General features: G+C 44.0%; 1 protein-coding gene across 3 annotated transcripts in view; it reads left to right on the forward strand.

Moving 5' to 3' along the window:
• The window catches only part of dym (dymeclin), a 204,523-nt gene that overhangs the window by 99,380 nt on the left and 77,291 nt on the right, over positions 1–27,852 (forward strand). For all 3 annotated transcript variants that reach the window (XR_014380215.1, XM_082960550.1, XM_082960551.1), the window contains exon 14: positions 24,930–25,035. Coding sequence is in view for 2 of the 3 variants with exons in the window: in XM_082960550.1 (XP_082816676.1) it covers positions 24,930–25,035 (106 nt within the window). In the remaining variant the exon portion in view is untranslated. The remainder of the gene's footprint in view (positions 1–24,929; positions 25,036–27,852) is intronic.

The following is a 27,852-nucleotide window of genomic DNA, read 5'->3' on the forward strand; positions in this document are numbered from 1 at the left end:
ACCCCAAAAGAAAAGGCTTTAGATGTGCCAGGTGAACTTGCAACCACAAGACTTCAATAACACTTGACATAACATATTCTCTAAGCATTACAGGGTTATAGCTCTGAATATATACAGCAACACCTCCCCCATAAGTGTTCCTGCCTCTTCTATAGATGTTATATCCTTGTATTGCTACTGCTGTATCATCAAATGAATTACATTTGTGAATCTCAGAAATGGCTAATATATGAATGTTGTCTGATGTTATTGATTTCATGAATCTTATTTCTAAGGCTACCTATATTAATATGGGCTATTTTCAGCCCTTTCCTGGGTAGCTTATCAGAGACAGACATAATATGGAAAAGAGCAAACAAAGCAAGATAAAAAATATACATTCAGCAGTCCATTACTCAGTTGGTGTGTGTAAATGTGTTTGTGTGCTGCAGGGTTGAAGCTAGGAACCCATAGGCTTGGCTCTCTCATCCCTTCCAGGAGGGAAGGTGGACAATGAGACAGTCATACTGGATGTAAAGCAATGTCCCCACGTGCTCTGGCAGCTTTCATGGTAGGGATAACCTATTTCCTCTTATGGCACACAACTTCAGGATAGTCCTCATTGAGGAATATGTTTGTTCCTCTCAAGTTCTTTGCTCTTTCCAGAACAGCTAACTTGTCATTGAACCTCAGGAACTTGACCACTATCGGCCTGGGTCTGTCACCTGGGCCGGTGGTAGGTTTTCCAGTCCTGTGGGCACGCTCCACCTCAATCTTCTTGTGGTGCATATTTCAGGTCTCGTGGACCTGAAATTATCTCTGAGATAATTTCCCTCACTTTGTCCTCAGACTCCATCCAAGTCTCGTGGAGATTCCGGAATTCCAACCACAACAATGTTGTTCTGCCTTGATTGTCCCTCCAGATAATCCAATTTCTCTGTCATTGTTATCATGGATTCACATACAGAACTGATGTCCTCTCTCAGTGACTTACAGATTGCTGTCATCTTGCCGTTCTCCTGTTTAATCTCACCGGCCTGACCCTGGGAGAACTGCAAACTTGTCTTCAGGTCCTGGACCTCTCATTCTATTATTAGTTGACTCCACCAGTATTTGGACACAACAATTGAAGCTATTTTCTTGTTATTGTATCTGATGGTAGAACTATTTTTGTTCATTTAAAAGACCCTTCACCTGTCATGGAGAGACACCACTGTCCTCAATGGTACACCTGCTGGCTTTGGTGTTTGTCATGGTAGCTACGTAGGTTACGCTGTTACTCCTTGCAGTTCCAGACAGGGCAGGTTGCAGGGAAGATGGGAAACAACAAACAGCAGGGATCTAGACAGCCACAAGACGGGACAATCCGCGTTCTCAGACACAATGGCTAACCGCGTCACGGGCTGCGTTCAAGCCCTCAAACCCCTGCTAGCTTGATAGGCAGCTAGCTAGCAGCTAGGGCTCCCGAGTGGTGCAGTGGTCTAAGACACTGCATCTCAGTGCTAGTGGCGTCACTACAGACCCTGGTTTGATTCCAGGCTGTATCACAACCGGCCATGATTGGGGGTCCCATAGGGCGGTGCACAAGTGGCCCAGCGTCATTCGCGTTAGGTTTTAGCCTTGGTAGGCCGTCGTTGTAAATAAGAGTTTGTTCTTAACTGGTTTGCCTAGTTAAATAAAGGTTAAATAAAATAAATAAATACGCCAAGCAGCTCCTCTTACCTGGCCTTGGTCAGCAGGATCACTGGACAGATCGTAGCGGTCCCAGCAACTGATGCCAACCGCGACACGGGATCCAAACTCAAAAGATAGCTAGCTAGCAACCTAATTGTTTCAATAGACTTTCAAAACTTTCCAAAACAACAAACTTTCCAAAAAAAAGTAACCGGGCTCTCCCTCATTCCACATTCAACAGGATGCAGAACAAGGGAATTGCACAAAGAAATTTACTTCTGATGTGATTTAAGCATCAGAATGGACTCAGAACATCCAGTGTCGTTGTTCTCTATCAATAATTGTAGTTTTGAGTGAAAAACTAAACAAATCTAAAACCAGAAAAAGTAAAACTCAGAAGATATAAAACCAAATTTTGGAGAAAAAAAATCTGATTTTTATAGGGCCCTCAAAGTTATTTATTAAACATTATTTACCAGGTATGTTGACAAACACTTGTACACTAAGGACCCGGGGAAAAGTTCCAGGAGAGACGAATGTGCCAATTTGAAAGCTAGAAAAATATTAGTAGCTCGCAATGTTTCCCTTCACTGGAACTAAGGGCCCTAGCACGAACCATGGAAAAACAGCCCCAGAACATTATTCCTCCTCCACCAAACTTTACAGTTGGCACTATGCATTCAAGCAGGTAGCGTTCTCTTGTGTGCAGCTGCCTAGCCATGGACACTCATTTCATGAAGTTCCCGACTTCCAGAGGCAGTTTGGATCTCGGTAATGAGTGTTGCAACCGAGGACAGATTTTTTTTAAACACTACACGCTTCAGCACTTGGTGGTTCCGTTCTGTGAGCTTGTATGGCCTACCACTTTGCGGCTGAGCCGTTGTTGCTCCTAGACGTTTCCACTTCACAATAACAGCACTTAGAGTTGTCCGGTGCAGCTCAAGCAGGGCAGAAATTTGACGAACTGACTTGTTGGAAAGGTGTCATCCTATTACGGTGCCACGTTGAAAGTTACGAAGCAGCAAGTCCATTCTACTGCCAATGTTTGCATGGCTGTGTGCTCGATTTTATACATCTGTCAGCAACGAGTGTGGCTGAAATAGCCGAATCCACTAATTTGAAGGTGTCCACATACTTTTGTATATACACTCGCTCTTGCTGAGGGTGATTCTTTGATCCACCTCTACGCAGACGACACCATTCTGTATACATCTGGCCCTTCTTTGGACACTGTGTTTACTAACCTCCAAACGAGCCTCAACGCCATACAACACTTCTTCCGTGGCCTCCAACTGCTCTTAAATGCTAGTAAAACGAAATGCATGCTCTTCAACCGATCGCTGCCCACACCCGCCCGCCTAGCATCACTACTCTGGACGGTTCTGACTTAGAATATGTGGACAACTACAAATACCTAGGTGTGTGGCTAGTCTGTAAACTCTCCTTCCAGACTCACATTAAGCATCTCCAATCCAAAGTTAAATCTAGAATTGGCTTCCTATTTCGCAACAAAGCATCCTTCACTCATGCTGCCAAACATACCCTCGTAAAACTGACTATCCTACTGATCCTTGACTTCGGCGATGTCATTTACAAAATTGCCTCCAACACTACTCAGCAAATTGGATGCAGTCTATCACAGTGCCATCCGTTTTGTCACCAAAGCCCCATATACTACCCACCACTGTGACCTGTATGCTCTCGTTGGCTGGTCCTCGCTACATATTCGTCACCAAACCCACTGGCTCAAGGTCATCTAGAAGTCTTTGCTAGGTAAAGCTACGCCTTATCTCAGCTCACTGGTCACCATAGCAGCACCCACCCGTAGCACGCGCTCCAGCAGGTATATTCCACTGGTCATCCCCAATGCCAACACCTCCTTTAGCTGCCTTTCCTCCCAGTTCTCGGCTGCCAATGACTGGAACGAATTGCAAAAATCACTGAAGTTGGAGACTTATCTCTCCCTCACTAACTTTAAGCGTCAGCTGTCAGAGCAGGTTACCGATCGCTGCAGCTGTACACAGCCCATCTGTAAATAGCCCATCCAACCAACTACCTACCTCATCCCCACATTTTTTTTTCTTCTGCTCTTTTGCACACCAGTATTTCTACTTGCACATCCTCATCTGCACATATCACTCCAGTGTAAATTGCTAAATTGTAATTACTTTGCCCTTATTGGCCTATTTATTGCCTTACCTCCTTACTTCATTTGCACACACTGTATACAGATTTTTCTATTGTGTTATTGACTGTACGATTGTTTGTACGTTTGTTGTTTTTGTCGGACTGCTTTGCTTTATCTTGGTCAGGTCGCAGTTGTAACTGAGAACTTGTTCTCAACAGGCCTACCTGGTTAAATAAAGGTGGGAAAAAAAAAATATATATATATTAATCCTTCGAGGGAAAAAAAGTATCCACCTGAGTCATAGGTAGCTCCCAGCATCTGTGTCTGACTCACTAACATTTTCCTCCAAAGCCTCTTCCTCAGTATTCCTGGCATTTGCCATCAATTTACCCCCAGTTGGGTAGTTTTCTTGGCTTTTCACTTTCTTTTTACATCCCTGATAAGCCATTTTTATGCCAAAGCGATGAAAGAATCCATTCAAAATACTATGATGCGTCCTTTCTAAATACCGGTAGCAACTGTTTGCATTACGCTACAGAGCTACTCCGTCCTACACAAGTCCCACCCAGGTCATCTGATATGACTGGAAAGCTTATCTTATTGGCTACACGACTGTCCATCTTTCACTTTACCCACTCCTCAGTCGAAAGATAAAAACAACACTTTGTGCTCAAAGATGTAGTCACTGGCTGGACATTTGATGTGCTAGTTCAGCCATACATTATCGGAGAACATTGACACTAGGCTACTTTTGTTCGTAATAACCTAACGATTCATTTGACACCATGTAGCTCAAACACAGACCACATGGAAGCTTACCTTGTAAGATGTTTGTTGTTTAGTGAAAACAAAGTATAAATTGGACTCCTTGACTCTGGGCTGTGAATCGATAATGGTAGGTCACAGGCCGATCAAACAACATATCATTATCTGTGGAGTCTATGCTTTAATCACATATCAACATTGTTCAAGATTTACATAGCTTTATCTTTTCCACACTAATGGACTGTGAGTCGCAGCCATCTTGAAATGGGCTCGTGGGTGTGGCCTGCCCTTCTATGGCCGTATGCTCATATATGGTACTAAGTCACACCAAAGATTGTGTGGTACGGGAAGAAAGCCAAGATCCCCAGCTTTCAGGAGACACCCTGTATTCACGGGTGGGGGGCGACCGTTTTCATTTTAGACGACATTGAATTAAACATTTATATCAAGGGGACCCTACATTTTAAGAGGTTAAATGCCCTGATGACTTGATACACAACAACATATTCCAGATTGCCTTGGTAGCTCTAAGCACACAAACACACTCACTCTAACACTTAATCCACCCTGATTATGTAATCGAGTTGGTCATTAGACAGACATTAGTCATAGTTTGTGAAATATTTATCTTTCCATTTATACATGCAGTAGCCTAAGCATTGAGATCTCTGCACTGTAGCATCAGAATGTCGTCCAGCCTTTGAAATGCTGTCGCTCTATTCTTCATGATACCTCCATGTTAGACCACTAGACTGGCTGTCAGTCTGTGGTTGGCTCTGAATAAAGACATTATCACGTCTCGCGGCTACTCTCCAGCTGTGAAGCACTCAGTTAGTCAGTCAGTGATGGTAACACTAATGGTTCCAAGCTGTTGAAAGGAAGGAGGATTCACGCTTGGACAGGATTCTCCTCTGCTCTCTGTGGTTAGGAGACTTAACTGTATGAAAGAATGAGACTGTGATGGGCCAGACCAGTGAGTCACTGACCCAGCACACAGCCCAGTTTACCGGATGGACCCTGGCTAGGAACACACTCTTCCTGGCCATGCTCGCTCACTGTCACGGGACAGCTAACCAGAACGACCACACGAGCACTCCTCTTCCTCTCATCAATTCTTTCAGGATTATTTCAAGCTGTTGCGTGACCACGGGGAAGTGGAAACAGAAATACTCTTTCCGTAGGCGGACACACACAATCCACCGTGTTTTATGATGACTAAGACAGTAGCCTGCTGACACTATTGTCCGTGTCTTCACTGTTTAGGGATGTAGTGGTGGGGAAGGTAATATAGTACATTTAGGATTTTGGCTGTTTAGGGATGTAGTGGTGGGGAAGGTAATGTAGTACATTTAGGATTTTGGCTGTTTAGGGATGTAGTGGTGGGGAAGGTAATATAGTACATTTATCATTTTGGCTGTTTAGGGATGTAGTGGTGGGGAAGGTAATGTAGTACATTTATGATTTTGGCTGTTTAGGGACATGGTGGTGGGTGGGGAAGGTAATGTAGTACATTCAGGATTTTGCTCTCAGGGGAATTTCCAAATGTCAGATTTGCACATTTTCTGTCAAGGATTTTTTGTTATTAATTGACACTTAAAAGAAAAATCACTTTTTAGGTCCATGTATTCAGAGGCAGCAGAGGGTGAAAGGGCTTTCCACTACGTTAGTGAACACTCCCTTCTTCATCTCTCTATTACTTCCCAGAAGGGCAGTGACATGAATGTGTCAATAGCTCGCAGATAGATTTGCCTGTGGGTCAGTTGGTAAGAGGAACGTGTGGCGCTTGTGATGAAAGGAGACACGCATGTTATTGTCATTGTATAATACCTCACACTGTCTTCATATCTGCATCTCAGGCGCTTTGCAAACAACCACCAAGCCTCCTTTCATCATCACGCTACACTGTAGTTTTCCCAAACAAATATTATAACCTTATTGTGGAAATTCTAAGAGCATGTTAAGTCTGTCTACAACTCCAATCCATGGGCAAAGCATTGATGCACCCATCTATACCAATGATTTTACTGCATGCTCAAGGCTAATGTCAATGTTAGTGCGACAGAGAAGGAGTGGATTTTCTGTCTGCTGAGCCTAGTTTAGTTGGGTCAATCACATGCAGTTGAAGTCGGAAGTTTACATACACTTAGGTTGGAGTCATTAAAATCTGTTTTTCAACCACTCCACAAATTTCTTGTTAACAATCTATAGTTTTGGCAAGTCGGTTAGGACATCTACTTTGTGCATGACACAAGTAATTTTTCCAACAATTGTTTACAGACAGATTATTTCATTTATAATTCACTGTGTCAAAGTAAACTTCTGACCCACTGGGAATGTGATGAAAGAAATAAAAGCTGAAATAAATCATTCTCGATACTATTATTCTGACGTTTCACATTCTTAAAGTAAAGTGGTTATCTTAACTGACCTCAGACAGGGAATTTTTATTGGGATTAAATGTCAGGAATTGTGAAAAACTGAGTTTAAATGTATTTGGCTAAGAAGTATGTAAACTTCTGACTTCAACTGTATATAACAGTTTATTATAATATGCATTTGACTACCTCAGTCACTGTGGCTGTAATATTACAAATTAAAAACCCAAATTTGCTGCATTTTCACCTCTTTTACTATGCCACCCTTTTTAACAACATATTCTAAGCTCTTTTCCAGAAAAACACACAAAAAACACACAAAAAAACAGACAAAATATATATTTTTTTTCCTTTTTTCCCCTCTCCTCTGTTGCCCTTGTCTTTCAGGTGCGACAGCCTCCACATGAGGAGATACTGTTCTGTACAAAGATACTGTTCTGTACAATATCAATATGCATAATACCGTTCAAAAGTTTGGTGTCACTTAGAAATGTCCTTGTTTTCCATGAAAACATACATGAAATGAGTTGCAAAATGAATAAGAAATATAGTAAAGACGTTGACAAGGTTATATATAATGATTTTTAATTGAAATAATAATTGTCCTTCAAACTTAGTTTTCATCAAAGAATCCTCCATTTGCAGCAATTACAGCCTTGCAGACCTTTGGCATTCTAGTTGTCAATTTGTTGAGGTAATCTGAAGAGATTTCACCCCATGCTTCCTGAAGCACCTCCCACAAGTTGGATTGGCTTGATGGACACTTCTTATGTACCATACTGGTCAAGCTGCTCCCACAACAGCTCAATAGGGTTGAGATCCGGTGACTGTGCTGTCCACTCCATTATAGACAGAATACCAGCTGACTACTTCTTCCCTAAATAATTATTGCATAGTTTGGAGCTGTGCTTTGGGTCATTGTCCTGTTGTTGGAGGAAATTGGCTCCAATTAAGCGCCGTCCACAGGGTATGGCATGGCGTTGCACGAATGTTCTTCTTTGTGATCCGAACACCTCAAACTTAGATTAGTCTGTCCATAACACTTTTTTCCAATCTTCCTCTGTCCAGTGTCTGTGTTATTTTGCCCATGTTAATATTTTATTTTTATTGGCCAGTCTGAGATATGGCTTTTTCTTTGCAATTCTGCCTAGAAGGCCAGCATCCCGGAGTCGCCTCTTCACTGTTGACGTTGAGACTGTTGTTTTGCAGGTACTATTTAATGAAGCTGCCAGTTGAGGACTTGTGAGGCGTCTGTTTCTCAAACTAGACACTCTAATGTACGTGTCCTCTTGCTCAGTTGTGCACCGGGGCCTCCCAATCCTCTTTCTATTCTAGTTAGAGCCAGTTTGCGCTGTTCTGTGAAGGGAGTAGTACACAGTGTTGAATGAGATCTTCAGTTTCTTGGCAATTTCTCGCATGGAATAGCCTTCATTTCTCAGAACAAGAATAGACTGAGGAGTTTCAAAAGAAAGTTCTTTGTTTCTGGCCATTTTGAGCCTGTAATCTAACCCACAAATGCTGGTGCTCCAGATACTCAACTAGTCTAAAGATGGCCAGTTTTATTGCTTCTTTAATCAGAAAAACAGTTTTCAGCTGTGTTAACATAATTGCAAAAGGGTTTTATAATGATCAATTAGCCTTTTAAAATGATAAACTTGGATTAGCTAACACAATGTGCCATTGGAACACAGGAGTGATGGTTGCTGATAATGGACCTCTGTACGCCTCTGTAGATATTCCATTAAAAATCATCCGTTTCCAGCTACAATAGTCATTTACAACATTAACTATGTCTACACTGTATTTCTGATCCATTTGATGTTATTTTAATGGACTAAAAATTAGCTTTTCTTTCAAAAACATGGACATTTCTAAGTGACCCCAAACGTTTGAACCGTAGTGTATTTCTCTCGCTCCAGGTGCAGTACCCTCAAACACTGGCTGGTCACTGCGGGCAACGCACGAAGGGAGGAGCTTTTGCACTTGCTTATTCATTCTCTATGCTTCCAGGTTAAGCTACAGTGTTATGCTTCCAGGTTAAGCTACAGTGTTATGCTTCCAGGTTAAGCTACAGTGTTATGCTACAGGTCAGGTCTTCCCTGTGGCTCAGTGGTAGAGCATGGTGTGTGCAACGCCAGGGTTGTGGGTTCGATTCCCATGGGGGGCCAGTACAAAAAAAAAAAAAAAATGTATGAAATGTATGCATTCACTACTGTAAGTCGCTAAAGTCTGCTAAATGACTAAAATGTAAATGTAAATGTTAAACCAGACTAGTCCTATGCATCCAGGTTAAACGAGACTAGTCCTATGCTTCCAGGTTAAACCAGACTCTAGTTCTATGCATCCAGGTTAAACCTGACTAGTCCTATGCTTCAAGGTTAACGTCACTAGAGTAGGGGGCAGCATTCGGAATTTTGGATGAAAAGTGTGCCCAAATTAAACTGCCTGCTACTCAGGCCCAGAGGCTAGGATATGCATATAATTGTTAGATTTGGATAGAAAACACTCTAAAGTTTCCAAAACTGTTAAAATAATGTCTGTGAGTATAACAGAACTGATATGGAAAATCCATCCAGGAAGTACTATTATTTTGAAAGGCTGTTTTTCCATTGAAAGCCTATCCACCATACAAAGACTTAGGACCCAGTTCACGATCTCTATGGCTTATTCTACATGTGGCCAGTCTTTAGGCATTGTTTCAGGGTTTTACTCTGAAAAATGAGGGAGATACAGCACTTTAAATGAGTGGACAGTGGAAATTTCCAGACATGAGTCCAGAGCGCAATCGGGAGCGCACCTTTCTTGTTTCTCCTTTTCTATTGACGAAGCTTTTGTCCGGTTGAAATATTATTGATTATTTATGACAGAAACAACCTGAGGATTGATTTTAAACATCGTTTGACATGTTTCTACGAATTTTATTATAATTTTTTGACTTTTCGTCTGGATGTTGAGAGCGCGCTTTGTGCCTTTCGGATTACTGAACTAAACACACCAACAAAACTGAGGTTTTTGGACATAAAGAGGGACATTATCGACCAAAACGAACATTTAGTGTAACATGGAGTCCTGGGAGTGCCACCAGATGAAGATCATCAAAGGTAAGTTATTAATTTAATCGGTATTTCTGACTTTTGTGAGTCCTCTCCTTGGCTGGAAAATGTCTGTATGGTGTTTTGTGGCTAGGCGCTGGCCTAACATAATCGCATGGTGTGCTTTCGCTGTAAAGCCTTTTTGAAATCGGACACCGTGGTTGGATTGACAAGAAGTTTATCTTTAAAGTGGTGTATAATACTTGTATGTTTGAGGAATTTTAATTATTGGATTTCTGTTGTTTGAATTTGGCGCCCTGCAATTTCACTGGCTGTTGTCGAGGTGGGACGCTAGCGTCCCAATGATACCAGAGAGGTTAAGCCAGACTCTAGGCTTATGCTTTCAGGTTAAGCCAGACTCTAGACATATGCTTCCGGGTTAAACCAGACTCTAGTCCTATGCTTCCAGGTTAAGCTAGAGTCTAGTCCTATGCTTCCAGGTTAAACCAGACTCTAGTCCTATGCTTCCAGGTTAAGCTAGAGTCTAGTCCTATGCTTCCAGGTTAAACCAGACTCTAGTCCTATGCTTCCAGGTTAAGCTAGAGTCTAGTCCTATGCTTCCAGGTTAAACCAGACTCTAGTCCTATGCTTCCAGGTTAAGCTAGAGTCTAGTCCTATGCTTCCAGGTTAAACCAGACTCTAGTCCTATGCTTCCAGGTTAAGCTAGAGTCTAGTCCTATGCTTCCAGGTTAAACCAGACTCTAGTCCTATGATTCCAGGTTAAGCTAGAGTCTAGTCCTATGCTTCCAGGTTAAGCTAGAGTCTAGTCCTATGCTTCCAGGTTAAGCTAGAGTCTAGTCCTATGCTTCCAGGTTAAGCTAGAGTCTAGTCCTATGCTTCCAGGTTAAGCTAGACTCTAGTCCTATGCTTCCAGGTTAAACCAGACTCTAGTCCTATGCTTCCAGGTTAAACCAGACTCTAGTCCTATGCTTCCAGGTTAAACCAGACTCTAGTCCTATGCTTCCAGGTTAAGCTAGAGTCTAGTCCTATGCTGCCAGGCTAAGCTAGAGTCTAGTCCTATGCTTCCAGGTTAAGCTAGAGTCTAGTCCTATGCTTCCAGGTTAAGCTAGAGTCTAGTCCTATGCTTCCAGGTTAAACCAGACTCTAGTCCTATGCTTCCAGGTTAAGCTAGAGTCTAGTCCTATGCTTCCAGGTTAAACCAGACTCTAGTCCTATGCTTCCAGGTTAAGCTAGAGTCTAGTCCTATGCTTCCAGGTTAAGCTAGAGTCTAGTCCTATGCTTCCAGGTTAAACCAGACTCTAGTCCTATGCTTCCAGGTTAAACCAGACTCTAGTCCTATGCTTCCAGGTTAAGCTAGAGTCTAGTCCTATGCTTCCAGGTTAAACCAGACTCTAGTCCTATGCTTCCAGGTTAAGCTAGAGTCTAGTCCTATGCTTCCAGGTTAAACCAGACTCTATTCCTACCAATTTGCTGCCTTTCCCCTGCTTCTTTCTTTCTTTCTTTTTCATGTTTCTATGATTTTTCATTCCGTTCTGACTGCTGCATACGCACAGACTGTTTGCTTGGCACAGCCCTGCACAGGCGAGAATTTTAAGCCTGAGCCCTACCCATGCCCACAACGTTCAGGCCCTACCATACCAAGGCCCGATTGCTTCTGCCAATTTTAAGGCCCGGCCCAGCCCAGCCCAGCCTGAAATCAGAAATAACTTCCTCTGTTAGTAAATCCGTTAACTGCTCCCCTCTGTCTGTCACTCGCTCCCTGCGCGCAGATCAATTTTGTGATACCTGCGCTCTGCCTGTATCCTAGCTATTGATGAAAAAATGGCCCTACCCGGCCCTAACACAATGTATAATGTCAGGGCCCGTTGGCCTCGGGTCGGACAGCAGAGTTCTAATGCTGAGATAAGGCCTGCATAGGGGACTGGACTCCTGGGTCGGGTGGCAGAGCTCTAATGCTGGGATAAGGCCTGCATAGAGGACTGGACTCCTGGGTCGGACAGCAGAGTTCTAATGCTGGGATAAGGCCTGCATAGGGGACTGGACTCCCGGGTCGGGTGGCAGAGCTCTAATGCTGGGATAAGGCCTGCATAGGGGACTGGACTCCCGGGTCGGGTGGCAGAGCTCTAACGCTGGGTAAGGCCTGCATAGGGGAGTGGACTCCCGGGTCGGGTGGCAGAGTTCTAATGCTGGGATAAGGCCTGCATAGGGGACTGGACTCCCGGGTCGGGTGGCAGAGCTCTAATGCTGGGATAAGGCCTGCATAGGGGACTGGACTCCCGGGTCGGACAGCAGAGTTCTAATGCCTGGATAAGGCCTGCATAGGGGACTGGACTCCCGGGTCGGGTGGCAGAGCTCTAATGATGGGATAAGGCCTGCATAGGGGACTGGACTCCCGGGTTTCATCCAAAATGGCACTCTTTCCCTAATGCAATACTTTCTACAAAGCATATGTTATATCATGCAAAGCCATGATGAACCGATTCCATGGCACATGGTTTATGAATTGATATGCAAAACAACGCCGGATTCAAAACTTTAAATTATTATACGAAGTTCTTGCAACCAGTAGAATGTTGTATATACAATCTTCCCAGCTCTGCAGATTTTGCTGCGAGGAGGCAGAATCATTAGATCATTTGTTTTGGTACTGTCCATATGTAGCTCGTTCTTGGTCACAGGTCCAGGAATGGCTGAAGAATTACAACGTTTACTTAGAACTAACGCTGCAGATAGCAATACTGGGTGATTTGAAAAGTCATAGTCAATCGATCAATAATATAATAATAATTTTAGCAAAAATGTTTATCTTTAATTTACAATCTGTAGAAGCTATGAGAATAGCAAGGTTCAGTACTTTTGTGAAGCATCACAGCACAGTTGAAAAATAGAAATCCAAAATGGATGGTGTTAAGAGAGAGATGGGAGGGGTTGAATGGAGCTGAAGGGTGGGACTAATAACAAGATAATAAATGTAAAACATACAGGGTTTGTAAAATGTATATAGGTTAAGAAATTTTGTGAAATTTCAACTGTATGTGTATATGGGTATGTGTGTGTGTGTGTGTGTGTGTGTGTGTGTGTGTGTGTATATATATGTGTATATATGTATATATATATATATATATATATATATATATATATATATATATATATATATATATATATATATATATATATATATATATATACACACACACACACACATACATACCCATATACACATACAGTTGAAGTTAGAAGTTTACATACACCTTAGCCAAATACATTTAAACTCAGTTTCACAATTCCTGACATTTAATCCTAGTAAAAATTTCCTGTTTTAGGTCAGTTAGGATCACCACTTTATTTTAAGAATATGAGATGTCAGAATAATAGTAGAGAGAATAATTTATTTCAGCTTTTATTTCTTTCATCACAGAAGTTTACATACACTCAATTAGTATTTGGTAGCATTGCCTTTAAATTGTTTAACTTGGGTCAAATGTTTCAGGTAGCCTTCCACAAGCTTCCCACAAGAAGTTGGGTGAATTTTGGCCCATTCTTCCTGACAGAGCTCACTCAGGTTTGTAGGCCTCCTTGCTCGCACACACTTTTTCAGTTCTGCCCACAAATTTTCTATAGGCTTGAGGTCAGGGCTTTGTAATGGCCACTCTAATACCTTGACTTTGTTGTCCTTAAGCCATTTTGCCACAACTTTGGAAGTATGCTTGGGGTCATTGTCCATTTGGAAGACCCATTTGCGACCAAGCTTTAACTTCCTGACTGATGTCTTGAGATGTTGCTTCAATATATCCACAACATTTCCCTCCTCATGAAGCTATCTATTTAGTGAAGTGCACCTCCCTCCTGCAGCAAAGCACCCCCACAACATGCTGCTGCCACCCTCGTGCTTCACGGTTGGGATGGTGTTCTTCGGCTTGCAAGCCTCCCCCTTTTTCCTCCAAACATAACGATGGGCATTATGGCCAAACAGTTCTATTTTTGTTTCATCAGACCAAAGAACATTTCTCCAAAAAGTACGATCTTTGTCCCCATGTGTAGTTGCAAACCGTAGTCTGTCTTTTTTAAGGCGGTTTTGGAGCAGTGGCTTCTTCCTTGTTGAGCGGCCTTTCAGGTTATGTTGATATAGGACTCGTTTTAATGTGGATATAGATACTTTTGTACCCGTTTCCTCCAGCATCTTCACAAGGTCCTTTTGCTTGTGTTCTGGGATTCATTTGCACTTTTCGCACCAAAGTACGTTCATCTCTAGGAGACAGAACGCGTCTCCTTCCTGAGCGGTATGACGGCTGCATGGTCCCATGGTGTTTATACTGGCGTACTATTGTTTGTACAGATGAGCGTGGTACCTTCAGGCGTTTGGAAATTTCACCCATGGATGAACCAGACTTGTGGAGGTCTACAATTTAATTTCTGAGGTCTTGGCTGATTTCTTTTGATTTTCCCATAATTCCAAGCAAAGAGACACTGAGTTTGAAGGTAGGCCTTGAAATACATCCACAGGTACACCTCCAATTGACTGAAATGTCAATTAGCCTATCAGAAGCTTCTAAAGCCATGACATCATTTTCTGGAATTTTCCAAGCTGTTTAAAGGCACAGTCAACTTAGTGTATGTAAACTTCTGACACACTGGAATTGTGATAAAGTGAATTATAAGTGAAATAATCTGTCTGTAAGCAATTGTTGGAAAAATTACTTGTCATGCACAAAGTAGATGTCCTAACCGACTTGCCAAAACTATAGATTGTTAACAAGAAATTTGTGGAGTGGTTGAAAAACGAGACTCCAACCTAACTGTATTTTTACCCAAAAAATATATGGGGGATTGGAAATGATGCAGACAATTACATTGATGGAAGCAACAATCTATCCGCAATATTAAAGCTGATCCACCCCTTGAAAAAAAGAAAACAATTCCATGTCTGTCAGAGCTATAGACTAGGCCGAAGGGTTGCAGTCAGTCAGTATGGCAGAGAGTCTTTGTGCTAGTGGGGATCACCAGGTGTGCCTCTCACTCAGTCTCAGTAATAGCATGTCTACAAAAGACCCCATAGAGTCCAAGTTACCCTACAGACAGACCCGGACCCAGGCCTCTTTGCCAGCACTGGTAATCATATCTCAATACACCTTTCAGTAGCTCAATCATACCGCATAAAGCCAATGATAAACGGCCTTGGTGACCTGCATTGGATGAATGGTGCTGACATGTGGCACAGGTGTACGTCTCTGAGTACTGCATTTATCTGGCTAGTTTCTTTGTGCAACAGTTTGGGAGATTCTCATTTGGTCTTGTTGTATCGGAGTCTGCTGATGAATGTGTGGGTGGGGGTGTGCGCACGTGCACCTGTACGTGCGTGTGACTGTGTGTGTATGTTTGCGTTTGACTGTACGCCCTTGTGTGTGTGTCGGCGCCTGTACGTACGTGCGTGCGTGCGTGCGTGCGTGCGTGTGTGTGTGTGTGTGTGTGTGTGTGTGTGTGCACGCTCGCACGTCCATTTTCAGTAGGTCAACCTGACACAGCTTCCAGGCACTGTCTAGACTAAACATGACCAATGGAACAGGCTGCCATGCCAATGATGCCAAAACAATAGCCTATGGCAGCTAGCGCCCGGCTTGGCTCTGTCCTGTCGGTCAATTAGTAACAAAATGTGCCCCTCCGTTCCATCACTTTTATAAACAGACACGCAGAGAGCACATAACAAAGGATGTTTTTTTCCCCCCCTTCATTGTATTGGGTTTCAAAGAGCACAGAGCATCAGAGTGTGCTCAGATCTCAGTCATAGTACCCACCCAGGGTATGTCTATGTTTGGAAACACGCGTACCCATGTTGTTAAAGGCTGAATGAAAATGCCCAGAAATCCAACCCAAACAGAAAGTGTGTCACCATATGGTAAAGGAATCCAGTTAATTTAGCAGGTTGGCTGAATCTGGCACATTTACAGAAATGTTGGTCGTCATTGTCCCTGTCGAGTGATGTTAGACTCCATTTTGTTCGATTTGATTTGAACCATGGTAGGTCCTAAGAGGATTAGTCAGGTCAGCTGCTGCCTAATAACAGGAAGGAATTCCAATCTACTCCACTTCTGTTCCAGACTGTTCTCACCAGGCAGACTTAATGAGTTAGTGTTGAGGAGAGGGAACGTTCATCTAACACGATAATCAGCAGCAGCTTTTGTCTCGTTAGTTGCTGTACACTACAGTACATTTTATGAACCTATTTGACTATTTTCTTCATATATTAAACCAACTGTCACCCATTTCACCATCTTCTAACCTCGGTCAAATTCCAGCAACAAAATTGCTTACACCATTTTAAAGTAATATTGTTAATAAAGTGAGGGTGTGTGCACGCGTATAGTGTAGGACTCATTGAATGTTGAGGGGTGTATCATCTAGCCAGTGTGTGTGTGTGTGTGTGTTCCTACTGTACCTTGCTCCTGCCTGTGTTGAGCTATGTGTTCCCACACGGCGGTTTACTCCACTCTGTGTGTTATTATTGCTTCAGAAACCATCTGCTGTTCCTGGGGGGGGGGCAGGCATAGTGCTCTACTTTTGACCAGGGCCCATAGGGGGGAAGTAGTGCACTACTTTTGACCAGGGCCCATAGGGGGGAAATAGTGCACTACTTTTGACCAGGGCCCATAGGGGGGAAGTAGTGCACTACTTTTGACCAGGGCCCATAGAGGGGAAGTAGTGCTCTATTTTTTTACCAGGGCCCATAGGGGGAACAAGTCACTGTATTGTAAATAAGGTGCCATTTGGGACACTGTATTTGTCATGTGTATGGGGCATACGGTGGACAGCATGAGGAGCCTGGGCTGAATTGATGTGATGATATCTGTTCTGTGGTCCAGGCTGAGCACAGTCTGTTGAGGTACAGTTCAAAGACAGCGGTTACAGGAATGTAGCCAGAAAACATTGTTGTTTGATTAAATGGTGGCTGTGCGCCGATAGTGTACCAGTTGAAACTGGCTGCTTATAAATAACATTACAGTAATGATTGTTGCTACACTGGTTTTCTTATAAATGACTAAGGTTGCACATTTTGGGGAACTTCCCATGGCTCAAGCAAGCTAAAACCCACATGGTAGCAAAAACTAACTAACAGAAATTGTTAACAAGTTAGAAATGATTTAAACACACTTTGCTGTTGGCTACTCTTTACTAGTTAACAAAAAATTATGTATGTCATATAAAATATATTCACCCCACCCAGCATTGTAAACAAAACTTACCAGAAAGCGTGTGGTCCTTGGCTCAGACAGTGTAGTAGTGTGGGCTCAATAGCATCTCATTAGTGTGCAAGATCTTGAGAATCAGCTGTACATGTGATGGAAGAATGCACTGTGCATGTGATGGAAGAATGCACTGTGCGTGTGATGGAAGAATGCACTGTGCGTGTGATGGAAGAATGCACTGTGCATGTGATGGAAGAGTGCACTGCGCATGTGATGGAAGAATGCACTGCGCATGTGATGGAAGAATGCACTGCGCATGTGATGGAAGAATGCACTGTGCATGTGATGGAAGAGTGCACTGTGCATGTGATGGAAGAGTGCACTGCGCATGTGATGGAAGAATGCACTGCGCATGTGATGGAAGAATGCACTGTGCATGTGATGGAAGAGTGCACTGTGCATGTGATGGAAGAGTGCACTGCGCATGTGATGGAAGAATGCACTGTGCATGTGATGGAAGAGTGCACTGCGCATGGGATGGAAGCGTGCACTGTGCATGTGATGGAAGAGTGCACTGCGCATGTGATGGAAGAGTGCACTGCGCATGTGATGGAAGAGTGCACTGCGCATGTGATGGAAGAGTGCACTGCGCATGTGATGGAAGAGTGCACTGCGCATGTGATGGAAGAGTGCACTGCGCATGTGATGGAAGAATGCACTGCGCATGCAGAGGGTTACAATTCCATTGAATTGTAGATAGTTTTACCAAGATATTCCAAAAGTCCTAGAATTGCCTTGTGTATCCCACAAAAAAGGTTCACTGTTATAAGCAAACTTTTTTGATGAATTTAAGCAATTTACCGGAAAGTTTCGGACCCTTTGCAACCCTAAATGACACAGCAATGACCGTAGCTGGACTGATTTTCTTATAAATGACACAGTAATGGCCGAAGCTGAACTGATTTTCTTATAAATGACACAGTAATGGCCGTAGCTGGACTGATTTTCTTATAAATGACACAGTAATGACCGTAGCTGGACTGATTTTCTTATAAATGACACAGTAATGAACGTAGCTGGACTGATTTTCTTATAAATGACACAGTAATGACCGTAGCTGGACTGATTTTCTTATAAATGACACGGTAATGGCCGTAGCTGGACTGATTTTCTTATAAATGACACAGTAATGGCCGTAGCTGGACTGATTTTCTTCTAAATGACACAGTGATGGCCGTAGCTGGACTGATTTTCTTATAAATGACACAGTAATGGCCGTAGCTGGACTGATTTTCTTATAAATGACACAGTAATGGCCGTAGCTGGACTGATTTTCTTATAAATGACACAGTAATGACCGTAGCTGAACTGATTTTCTTATAAATGACACAGTAATGGCCGTAGCTGGACTGATTTTCTTATAAATGACACAGTAATGGCCGTAGCTGGACTGATTTTCTTATAAATGACACAGTAATGGCCGTAGCTGGACTGATTTTCTTATAAAGGACACAGTAATGACCGTAGCTGGACTGATTTTCTTATAAATGACACAGTGATGGCCGTAGCTGGACTGATTTTCTTATAAATGACACAGTGATGGCCGTAGCTGGACTGATTTTCTTATAAATGACACAGTGATGGCCGTAGCTGAACTGCTTTTCTTATAAATGACACAGTAATGACCGTAGCTGGACTGATTTTCTTATAAATGACACAGTAATGGCCGTAGCTGGACTGATTTTCTTATAAATGACACAGTAATGACCGTAGCTGGACTGATTTTCTTATAAATGACACAGTGATGGCCGTAGCTGGACTGATTTTCTTATAAATGACACAGTAATGACCGTAGCTGGACTGATTTTCTTATAAATGACACAGTAATGGCCGTAGCTGGACTGATTTTCTTATAAATGACACAGTAATGATCGCTAGCTAGTAGGGCAGGGACGATACCAGTATCACAATATTTGTTCTATGACAAACATGAAATCACGAAGCTGACCAAACTCATTGGTCCTTTAAAAACCAGCTGTGGGTAAAATATTGTGTGTTGTAGCTTGGAAAATAATGACATGTAACTCTGGATGACAACATAATGTTTGTTTCCAACATTAGGGCTGTTTTCCTAAAGAAGTTAATTCCACTTCGTGTTTTGTTTCCTTGCCACGATACTGGTATCATCCCGACCTATTAGCTAAATAGCTAAGCAGATAACTATGTGACCTGTTAGCAAAGATTACAATAAATAACCCTATCATCTGTGGTGTTAGCAAGCTAGCTATATTAGCTACTATGCTCACTAGCTGGTATATTAGCTACTATGCTCACTAGCTGGTATATTAGCTACTATGCTCACTAGCTGGTATATTAGCTACTATGCTCACTAGCTGGCTAGATATACATGGTGCTAAGATATCAGATGGGAGCTAGTAGCTAGCTAACGTTAGCTGGTTATCATTTTCAACATCTAACTTTGTGTAACGTTATCTATTTACTGCTTTGCTGATCTGACCAGCCGCAATCATATTCATACATGTAATGTTGATAGTCGGATTAGATGATTGTTGTAATAGAGAACAAGGGAATTGTTTTAAAATACCTAAATAAAGGTTGGCAATAGGTTTAGCGACCTAACAATCTTCCTTCATGTTTATGGACCAAGAAAGCTGTAGATCAGTGCGCGTGAGCTTTCTACTTCTCCAACTATGGGCAGATTTGAGTCATTCAGACCAAAACGTTCATCGTCGTTTCATACGTTTTCCTACCCTCGCTCTCCTTGTTAGATATTATACACATTTATGTGTTGGTAGATAGTGTCATCGACATAACTAGTTATCGTAGTAGCAGTAGTAACCCGCAGCAAGTGATATGAGAAATGGAGAGAGATGTGAGGTAATCTGATAGCGAGCGGAGATAAAGCCTTGCTCTATCCTATTGGAGCAGTCGATCAAGTTACAACCCGCTCATTTCCAGACAGAAAGACGAAACGCCAGTTGAGTTGATTTGAATTTCATCCTGGCAGATGAGTTGTTTTGGAAATGCGTCCTGACAGCTAAAAAAATATATATATGTTTTCCCGATCACGGAAGTTACTAAACAATACATCATGCCGTTGGACCCATTTGCATTGAATAGATGTTCTTTTATATTCTCAAACTAACATCAGTGCCTATATGGTGACCTTCCTTACAGGTGTGACATTCTGGACTGATGCCTCTATGCAAATGTTGTTGATCAGTAGGCTAATATAAGTCCCAAATGGAAGACAAACAGATTGTCATCTGTAGCACCATAGACTCCACTGATCAGCCAAAACAAGCTCAATAACTCAATGCTGTTTAATATGCATTCACCTGTATTGTAAGTAGGTCTATGCTGTCTTCATTTACCCAGGTTATCAAGAGATTTCCCATTCAAATACAATTATTACCATTATGTTATGTAGTTAGATTGGTGAAAAACATTTGAAAATTGAAGCATTAATGAATGCATGGCTGTCTCTGGGAAATGTCATCAACATTTTCTAATTGAATGATATTGAATATTGCCCATTGCCTTCTTGACCCCGAAAAATTGGTATTGGCATCTGGACTATAAAGTCTTTGTTGGTCGTTCTCTAATTAAGTGTTAGCGCTAGTAATATATCAATATTTATGTTTACAAATTAGATATGACACAACTTTGGATTTCACCCCTGTCTCATAATCGAATGGTTTAGACCATTTGGGAAGTTTTGACACTCGGATTGAACATGTGCAAAATCAGGAATAGCTCTACCTTGTTGGTCAGCGTGCTACGAGGCTGCTGATATTGCCTTGGGTTGTTCGGCATACGGAATTACTTTTAGTTCAATGACTGTCACCACAGTGACATGCAGTTCCACACTGAAGAAGAGGATGCATGAGGTATTTTCTGAAGGTAGAAAGAAAGTCATTTCTACGATTTGTAATGTTTGAATTGATTTCTGACAGATCCAGCAGACCGATGCTCTCCTATTTTAAACATCTGAACCAGGGACCGATGTGAATCGTTACATCCCTTCTAAATAATACTTTTGACCAGAGCCCTGTGGGGTGTCAGTTCCTAGAAGCTCCGGACATAACATTCCATCACATCAACCAGATAGATCATAGAGATGTGTACAATATAGAACATTTAGCACAGGATATGATTGAACCCTTATTCACATGCTGCTGTCATTGAAGCCTTCTAATGGGTATTGGTTTGGGGGATGAAGGCCGGTCTGTGTCTGACAGGAGTCCCCTAGACAGCAGCTCAAATCAAGTATGTCACCTACATACTTACTTTAAGGGTACTAGAGAGACTCTAGTGTACCCGTAAATCAAAGGACAACTTTGGTTCCAAATAAATAATACATTTGATGGTTTTGGAGAAAACTGAATGATTGGTTTAGCTGCATGTATAGTCAGTCTGAGAGCTTGGTTTAGCTGCATGTATAGTCAGTCTGAGAGCTTGGTTTAGCTGCATGTATAGTCAGTCTGAGAGCTTGGTTTAGCTGCATGTATAGTCAGTCTGAGAGCTTGGTTTAGCTGCATGTATAGTCAGTCTGAGAGCTTGGTTTAGCTGCATGTATAGTCAGTCTGAGAGCTTGGTTTAGCTGCATGTATAGTCAGTCTGAGAGCTTGGTTTAGCTGCATGTATAGTCAGTCTGAGAGCTTGGTTTAGCTGCATGTATAGTCAGTCTGAGAGCTTGGTTTAGCTGCATGTATAGTCAGTCTGAGAGCTTGGTTTAGCTGCATGTATAGTCAGTCTGAGAGCTTGGTTTAGCTGCATGTATAGTCAGTCTGAGAGCTTGGCTTAGCTGCATGTATAGTCAGTCTGAGAGCTTGGCTTAGCTGCATGTATAGTCAGTCTGAGAGCTTGGCTTAGCTGCATGTATAGTCAGTCTGAGAGCTTGGTTTAGCTGCATGTATAGTCAGTCTGATAGCTTGGTTTAGCTGCATGTATAGTCAGTCTGATAGCTTGGTTTAGCTGCATGGTTTAGCAGTCAGTCTGATAGCTTGGTTTAGCTGCATGGTTTAGCAGTCAGTCTGAGAGCTTGGTTTAGCTGCATGGTTTAGCAGTCAGTCTGAGAGCTTGTCTTAGCTGCATGTATAGTCAGTCTGAGAGCTTGGCTTAGCTGCATGTATAGTCAGTCTGAGAGCTTGGCTTAGCTGCATGTATAGTCAGTCTGATAGCTTGGTTTAGCTGCATGTATAGTCAGTCTGAGAGCTTGGCTTAGCTGCATGTATAGTCAGTCTGAGAGCTTGGCTTAGCTGCATGTATAGTCAGTCTGAGAGCTTGGCTTAGCTGCATGTATAGTCAGTCTGAGAGCTTGGCTTAGCTGCATGTATAGTCAGTCTGAGAGCTTGGCTTAGCTGCATGTATAGTCAGTCTGAGAGCTTGGCTTAGCTGCATGTATAGTCAGTCTGAGAGCTTGGCTTAGCTGCATGTATAGTCAGTCTGAGAGCTTGGCTTAGCTGCATGTATAGTCAGTCTGAGAGCTTGGTTTAGCTGCATGTATAGTCAGTCTGAGAGCTTGGCTTAGCTGCATGTATAGTCAGTCTGAGAGCTTGGCTTAGCTGCATGTATAGTCAGTCTGAGAGCTTGGCTTAGCTGCATGTATAGTCAGTCTGAGAGCTTGGTTTAGCTGCATGGTTTAGCAGTCAGTCTGAGAGCTTGGTTTAGCTGCATGGTTTAGCAGTCAGTCTGAGAGCTTGTCTTAGCTGCATGTATAGTCAGTCTGAGAGCTTGGCTTAGCTGCATGTATAGTCAGTCTGAGAGCTTGGCTTAGCTGCATGTATAGTCAGTCTGAGAGCTTGGCTTAGCTGCATGGTTTAGCAGTCAGTCTTTGTAGTATCAGACAGCAACCCACATTGTCAGCAACTCTAAAAAGTGTTATTGGTATCTGGTTTCAGGAACACTTAAGAGTAAGAAAATAGATCAGATTTTTGCTTGTCTGTTTCGACCTTGCCTTGCCAATCTGCACACTTCTGAGTGCCAGCAGTCTGTCCTTTTACCTTCGTTAATCCATCACGGTCCTCTACATATTTCACACAACACTTTATTTGATTCTATTATGTTCTATTCTATTTAGCTTCACTTGTATTGTGAGGCTCATTTGTCTGCTGTTTATTCCCCGGTTGTTTTTCTGTTATAATGTCTTAGGAATGACACACACACACACACACACACACACACACACACACACACACACACACACACACACACACACACACACACACACACACTGTTTGGAATGATTTTGTTGAGACTGCTAATGGGTAGAAACAAATATATTGGTGTTTGAATAGAACCATGTAGAGAATGAGTTATCTCCAGAATCCATGTACACATGAAGAATCCATCCATGTACGTAACTGAAGCTTGTTCCTGCGTCCCATATGCACCCTATCCCTAAGAAAAGTAGTGCACTATATAGGGAATAGGGTGCCATTAGGCTCTGGTCAAAAGTAGTGCACTATATAGGGAATAGGGTGCCATAGGGCTCTGGTCTAAACTAGTGGACTATATATAGGGAATAGGGTGCCATAGGGCTCTGATCTAAAGTAGTGCACTATTTAGGGAATCTGGTGCCATAGGGCTCTGGTCTAAACTAGTGGACTATATATAGGGAATAGGGTGCCATAGGGGCTCTGGTCTAAAGTAGTGCACTATATAGGGAATAGGGTGCCATTTGAGCTCTTGAGAAATTGCAGTATTTCCTCGGCACATTTGGAATGTGTTGTTTTGTGAAGAAGACCCTGTATGTGTAAATCGGACATCAATCAGGCATCAGACACAACGCTAGTGTTTGTGTGCGAGATCTCTTCTGTGACGCTGTCTGTCTTTCTCAGGCTGAAATGTGTGTGTGTGAGATCTCTTCTGTGATGCTGTCTCTGTCTTTCTCAGACTGAAATGTGTCTGTGTGTGAGATCTCTTCTGTGATGCTATCTTTCTCAGACTGAAATGTGTCTGTGTGTGAGATCTGTTCATAACATTTGCCAATAAACACTGAGTGTTCAAAACATTAGGAACACCTGCTCTTTCCATGACATAAACTGACCAGGTGTATCCAGGTGAAGCTGTGATCCCTTATTGATGTCACTTGTTGAATCCACTTCAATCAGTGTAGATGAAGGGGAGGAGACCGGCTAATGAAGGATTTTTAAGCCTTGAGACGATTGAGACATGGATTATGTATGTCCGCCATTCAGAGGGTGAAAAGGCAAGACAAAAGATTTAAGTGCCTTTGAACGGGGTATGGTAGTAGGTACCTGGCGCACTGGTTTGAGTGTGTCAAGAACTGCAATGCTGCTGGGTTTTTCACACTCAATAATTTCCCGTTTGTATCAAGAACGCTCCACCACCCAATGAACATCCAGCCAACTTGACACAACTGTGTGAAGCATTGGAGTCAACATACAGTGCATTCTGAAAGTATTCAGACCCCTTGACTTTTTCCCCCTCATCAATCTACACCCAATACCCATAATGACAAAGCTAAAAAAAAAAAGAAGTGTTTTTTTAAAGTTTTTGCACAAAAAAAAACTATATAATGATCCCTGGTCTGGATTACGTGGATTGAAGAGTATGACAAATATAATGCCCTTAATAGTGCAGCCAGTCTTGTGATACCAGTCTTGTGATACCAGGATGTGATACCAGTCTTGTGATACCAGGATGTGATACCAGAATCCTCTGATCTCTGTTAAGACTCTAAATACCCTTGTTGCCTCTCCTCTCCCCTTTTCCTCTCTCCCTCCAGTCTATTTGCACTGCTGTCCAAGAAGCACAACAAGGTCTTGGAGCAGGCTACCCAGTCTCTGAGAGGTCCCCGGGGGGCAGACGACAGCTCTGTACTGCCTGACTACGTGAGTACTGCAGCTACTGATTTGGTCTATGAAAAATCTAGGCTTATCCCAGTTATCTTTTGATTCAATGGTGGGACTACTAGGGAAATTGACCTCACACACAAAGTGAATACTGATCCCCTGGGCCTTCACCTCCAGCCATGTCTGGATCTGAGTGTCTGGGTTTGTGTCTAGGTCTGACTGTCTCTCACTGAGTTCGCATCTGCATTCGTGGTGCGTGCCGTGTGTGTCTTTGTGTCTGGGTGTGTGTGTGTGTCTGGGGGGATGGGTGAGGGCGGGGGTGTGTGTGTCTGGGGGGATGGGTGAGGGCGGGGTGTGTGTGTCTGGGGGGTATGGGTGAGGGCGGGGGTGTGTGTGTCTGGGGGGGATGGGTGAGGGCGGGGGTGTCTGGGGGGAGGGTGTGCGTCAGACGTCGGGGGGGTCCCAAGGATTCCTCCCTGCAGACGAGATGGAGTAGCTGAGGTGTGTGCCTGATTATCCCCCCCCCCCCCCCACACACACAGTCAGGCGTAAGGAAAGAGCCCCTCACCCTGTCATCTCTTTATCCCCCCACACAGACAGACATAAGGGAAGAGCCCCTCACCCTGTCATCTCTTTATCCCCCCACACAGACAGACATAAGGGAAGAGCCCCTCGCCCTGTCATCTCTTTATCCCCCCATACAGACAGGCATAAGGGAAGAGCCCCTCACCCTGTCGTCTCTTTATCCCCCCACACAGACAGACATAAGGGAAGAGCCCCTCACCCTGTCCTCTCTTTATCCCCCCACACAGACAGACATAAGGGAAGAGCCCCTCGCCCTGTCATCTCTTTATCCCCCCACACAGACAGGCATAAGGGAAGAGCCCTCGCCCTGTCATCTCTTTATCCCCCCACACAGACAGGCATAAGGGAAGAGCCCTCGCCCTGTCATCTCTTTATCCCCCCACACAGACAGACATAAGGGAAGAGCCCTCGCCCTGTCATCTTTATCCCCCCACACAGACAGACATAAGGGAAGAGCCCTCGCCCTGTCCTCTCTTTATCCACCCACACAGACAGGCATAAGGGAAGAGCCCCTCGCCCTGTCATCTCTTTATCCCCCCACACAGACAGACATAAGGGAAGAGCCCTCGCCCTGTCCTCTTTATCCCCCCACACAGACAGACATAAGGGAAGAGCCCCTCGCCCTGTCATCTCTTTATCCCCCCACACAGACAGGCATAAGGGAAGAGCCCCTCGCCCTGTCATCTCTTTATCCCCCCACACAGACAGACATAAGGGAAGAGCCCCTCGCCCTGTCCTCTCTTTATCCACCCACACAGACAGGCATAAGGGAAGAGCCCCTCGCCCTGTCATCTCTTTATCCCCCCACACAGACAGACATAAGGGAAGAGCCCTCGCCCTGTCATCTCTTTATCCCCCCACACAGACAGACATAAGGGAAGAGCCCTCGCCCTGTCATCTTTATCCCCCCACACAGACAGACATAAGGGAAGAGCCCTCGCCCTGTCCTCTCTTTATCCACCCACACAGACAGACATAAGGGAAGAGCCCCTCGCCCTGTCATCTCTTTATCCCCCCACACAGACAGACATAAGGGAAGAGCCCTCGCCCTGTCCTCTTTATCCCCCCACACAGACAGACATAAGGGAAGAGCCCCTCGCCCTGTCATCTCTTTATCCCCCCACACAGACAGGCATAAGGGAAGAGCCCCTCGCCCTGTCATCTCTTTATCCCCCCACACAGACAGACATAAGGGAAGAGCCCCTCGCCCTGTCCTCTCTTTATCCACCCACACAGACAGGCATAAGGGAAGAGCCCCTCGCCCTGTCATCTCTTTATCCCCCCACACAGACAGACATAAGGGAAGAGCCCTCGCCCTGTCATCTCTTTATCCCCCCACACAGACAGACATAAGGGAAGAGCCCCTCACCCTGTCCTCTCTTTATCCCCCCACACAGACAGACATAAGGGAAGAGCCCCTCGCCCTGTCATCTCTTTATCCACCCACACAGACAGGCATAAGGGAAGAGCCCCTCGCCCTGTCATCTCTTTATCCCCCCACACAGACAGACATAAGGGAAGAGCCCCTTGCCCTGTCCTCTTTATCCCCCCACACAGACAGGCATAAGGGAAGAGCCCTCGCCCTGTCCTCTCTTTATCCACCCACACAGACAGGCATAAGGGAAGAGCCCCTCGCCCTGTCATCTCTTTATCCCCCCACACAGACAGACATAAGGGAAGAGCCCCTTGCCCTGTCCTCTTTATCCCCCCACACAGACAGGCATAAGGGAAGAGCCCTCGCCCTGTCATCTCTTTACCCCCCCACACAGACAGACATAAGGGAAGAGCCCTCGCCCTGTCCTCTTTATCCCCCCCACACAGACAGACATAAGGGAAGAGCCCTCGCCCTGTCATCTCTTTATCCCCCCACACAGACAGGCATAAGGGAAGAGCCCCTCGCCCTGTCCTCTTTCTCCCCCCACACAGACAGACATAAGGGAAGAGCCCCTCGCCCTGTCCTCTTTATCACCCCACACAGACAGGCATAAGGGAAGAGCCCCTCGCCCTGTCCTCTTTATCCCCCCACACAGACAGACATAAGGGAAGAGCCCCTCGCCCTGTCCTCTTTATCACCCCACACAGACAGGCATAAGGGAAGAGCCCCTCGCCCTGTCATCTCTTTATCCCCCCACACAGACAGGCATAAGGGAAGAGCCCCTCGCCCTGTCCTCTTTATCCCCCCACACAGACAGGCATAAGGGAAGAGCCCTCGCCCTGTCCTCTTTATCCCCCCACACAGACAGGCATAAGGGAAGAGCCCCTCGCCCTGTC

Source organism: Salmo salar, chromosome 13 (genome assembly GCF_965601325.2).
Source record: "Salmo salar chromosome 13, fSalSal1, whole genome shotgun sequence".
Taxonomy (NCBI): domain Eukaryota; kingdom Metazoa; phylum Chordata; class Actinopteri; order Salmoniformes; family Salmonidae; genus Salmo; species Salmo salar.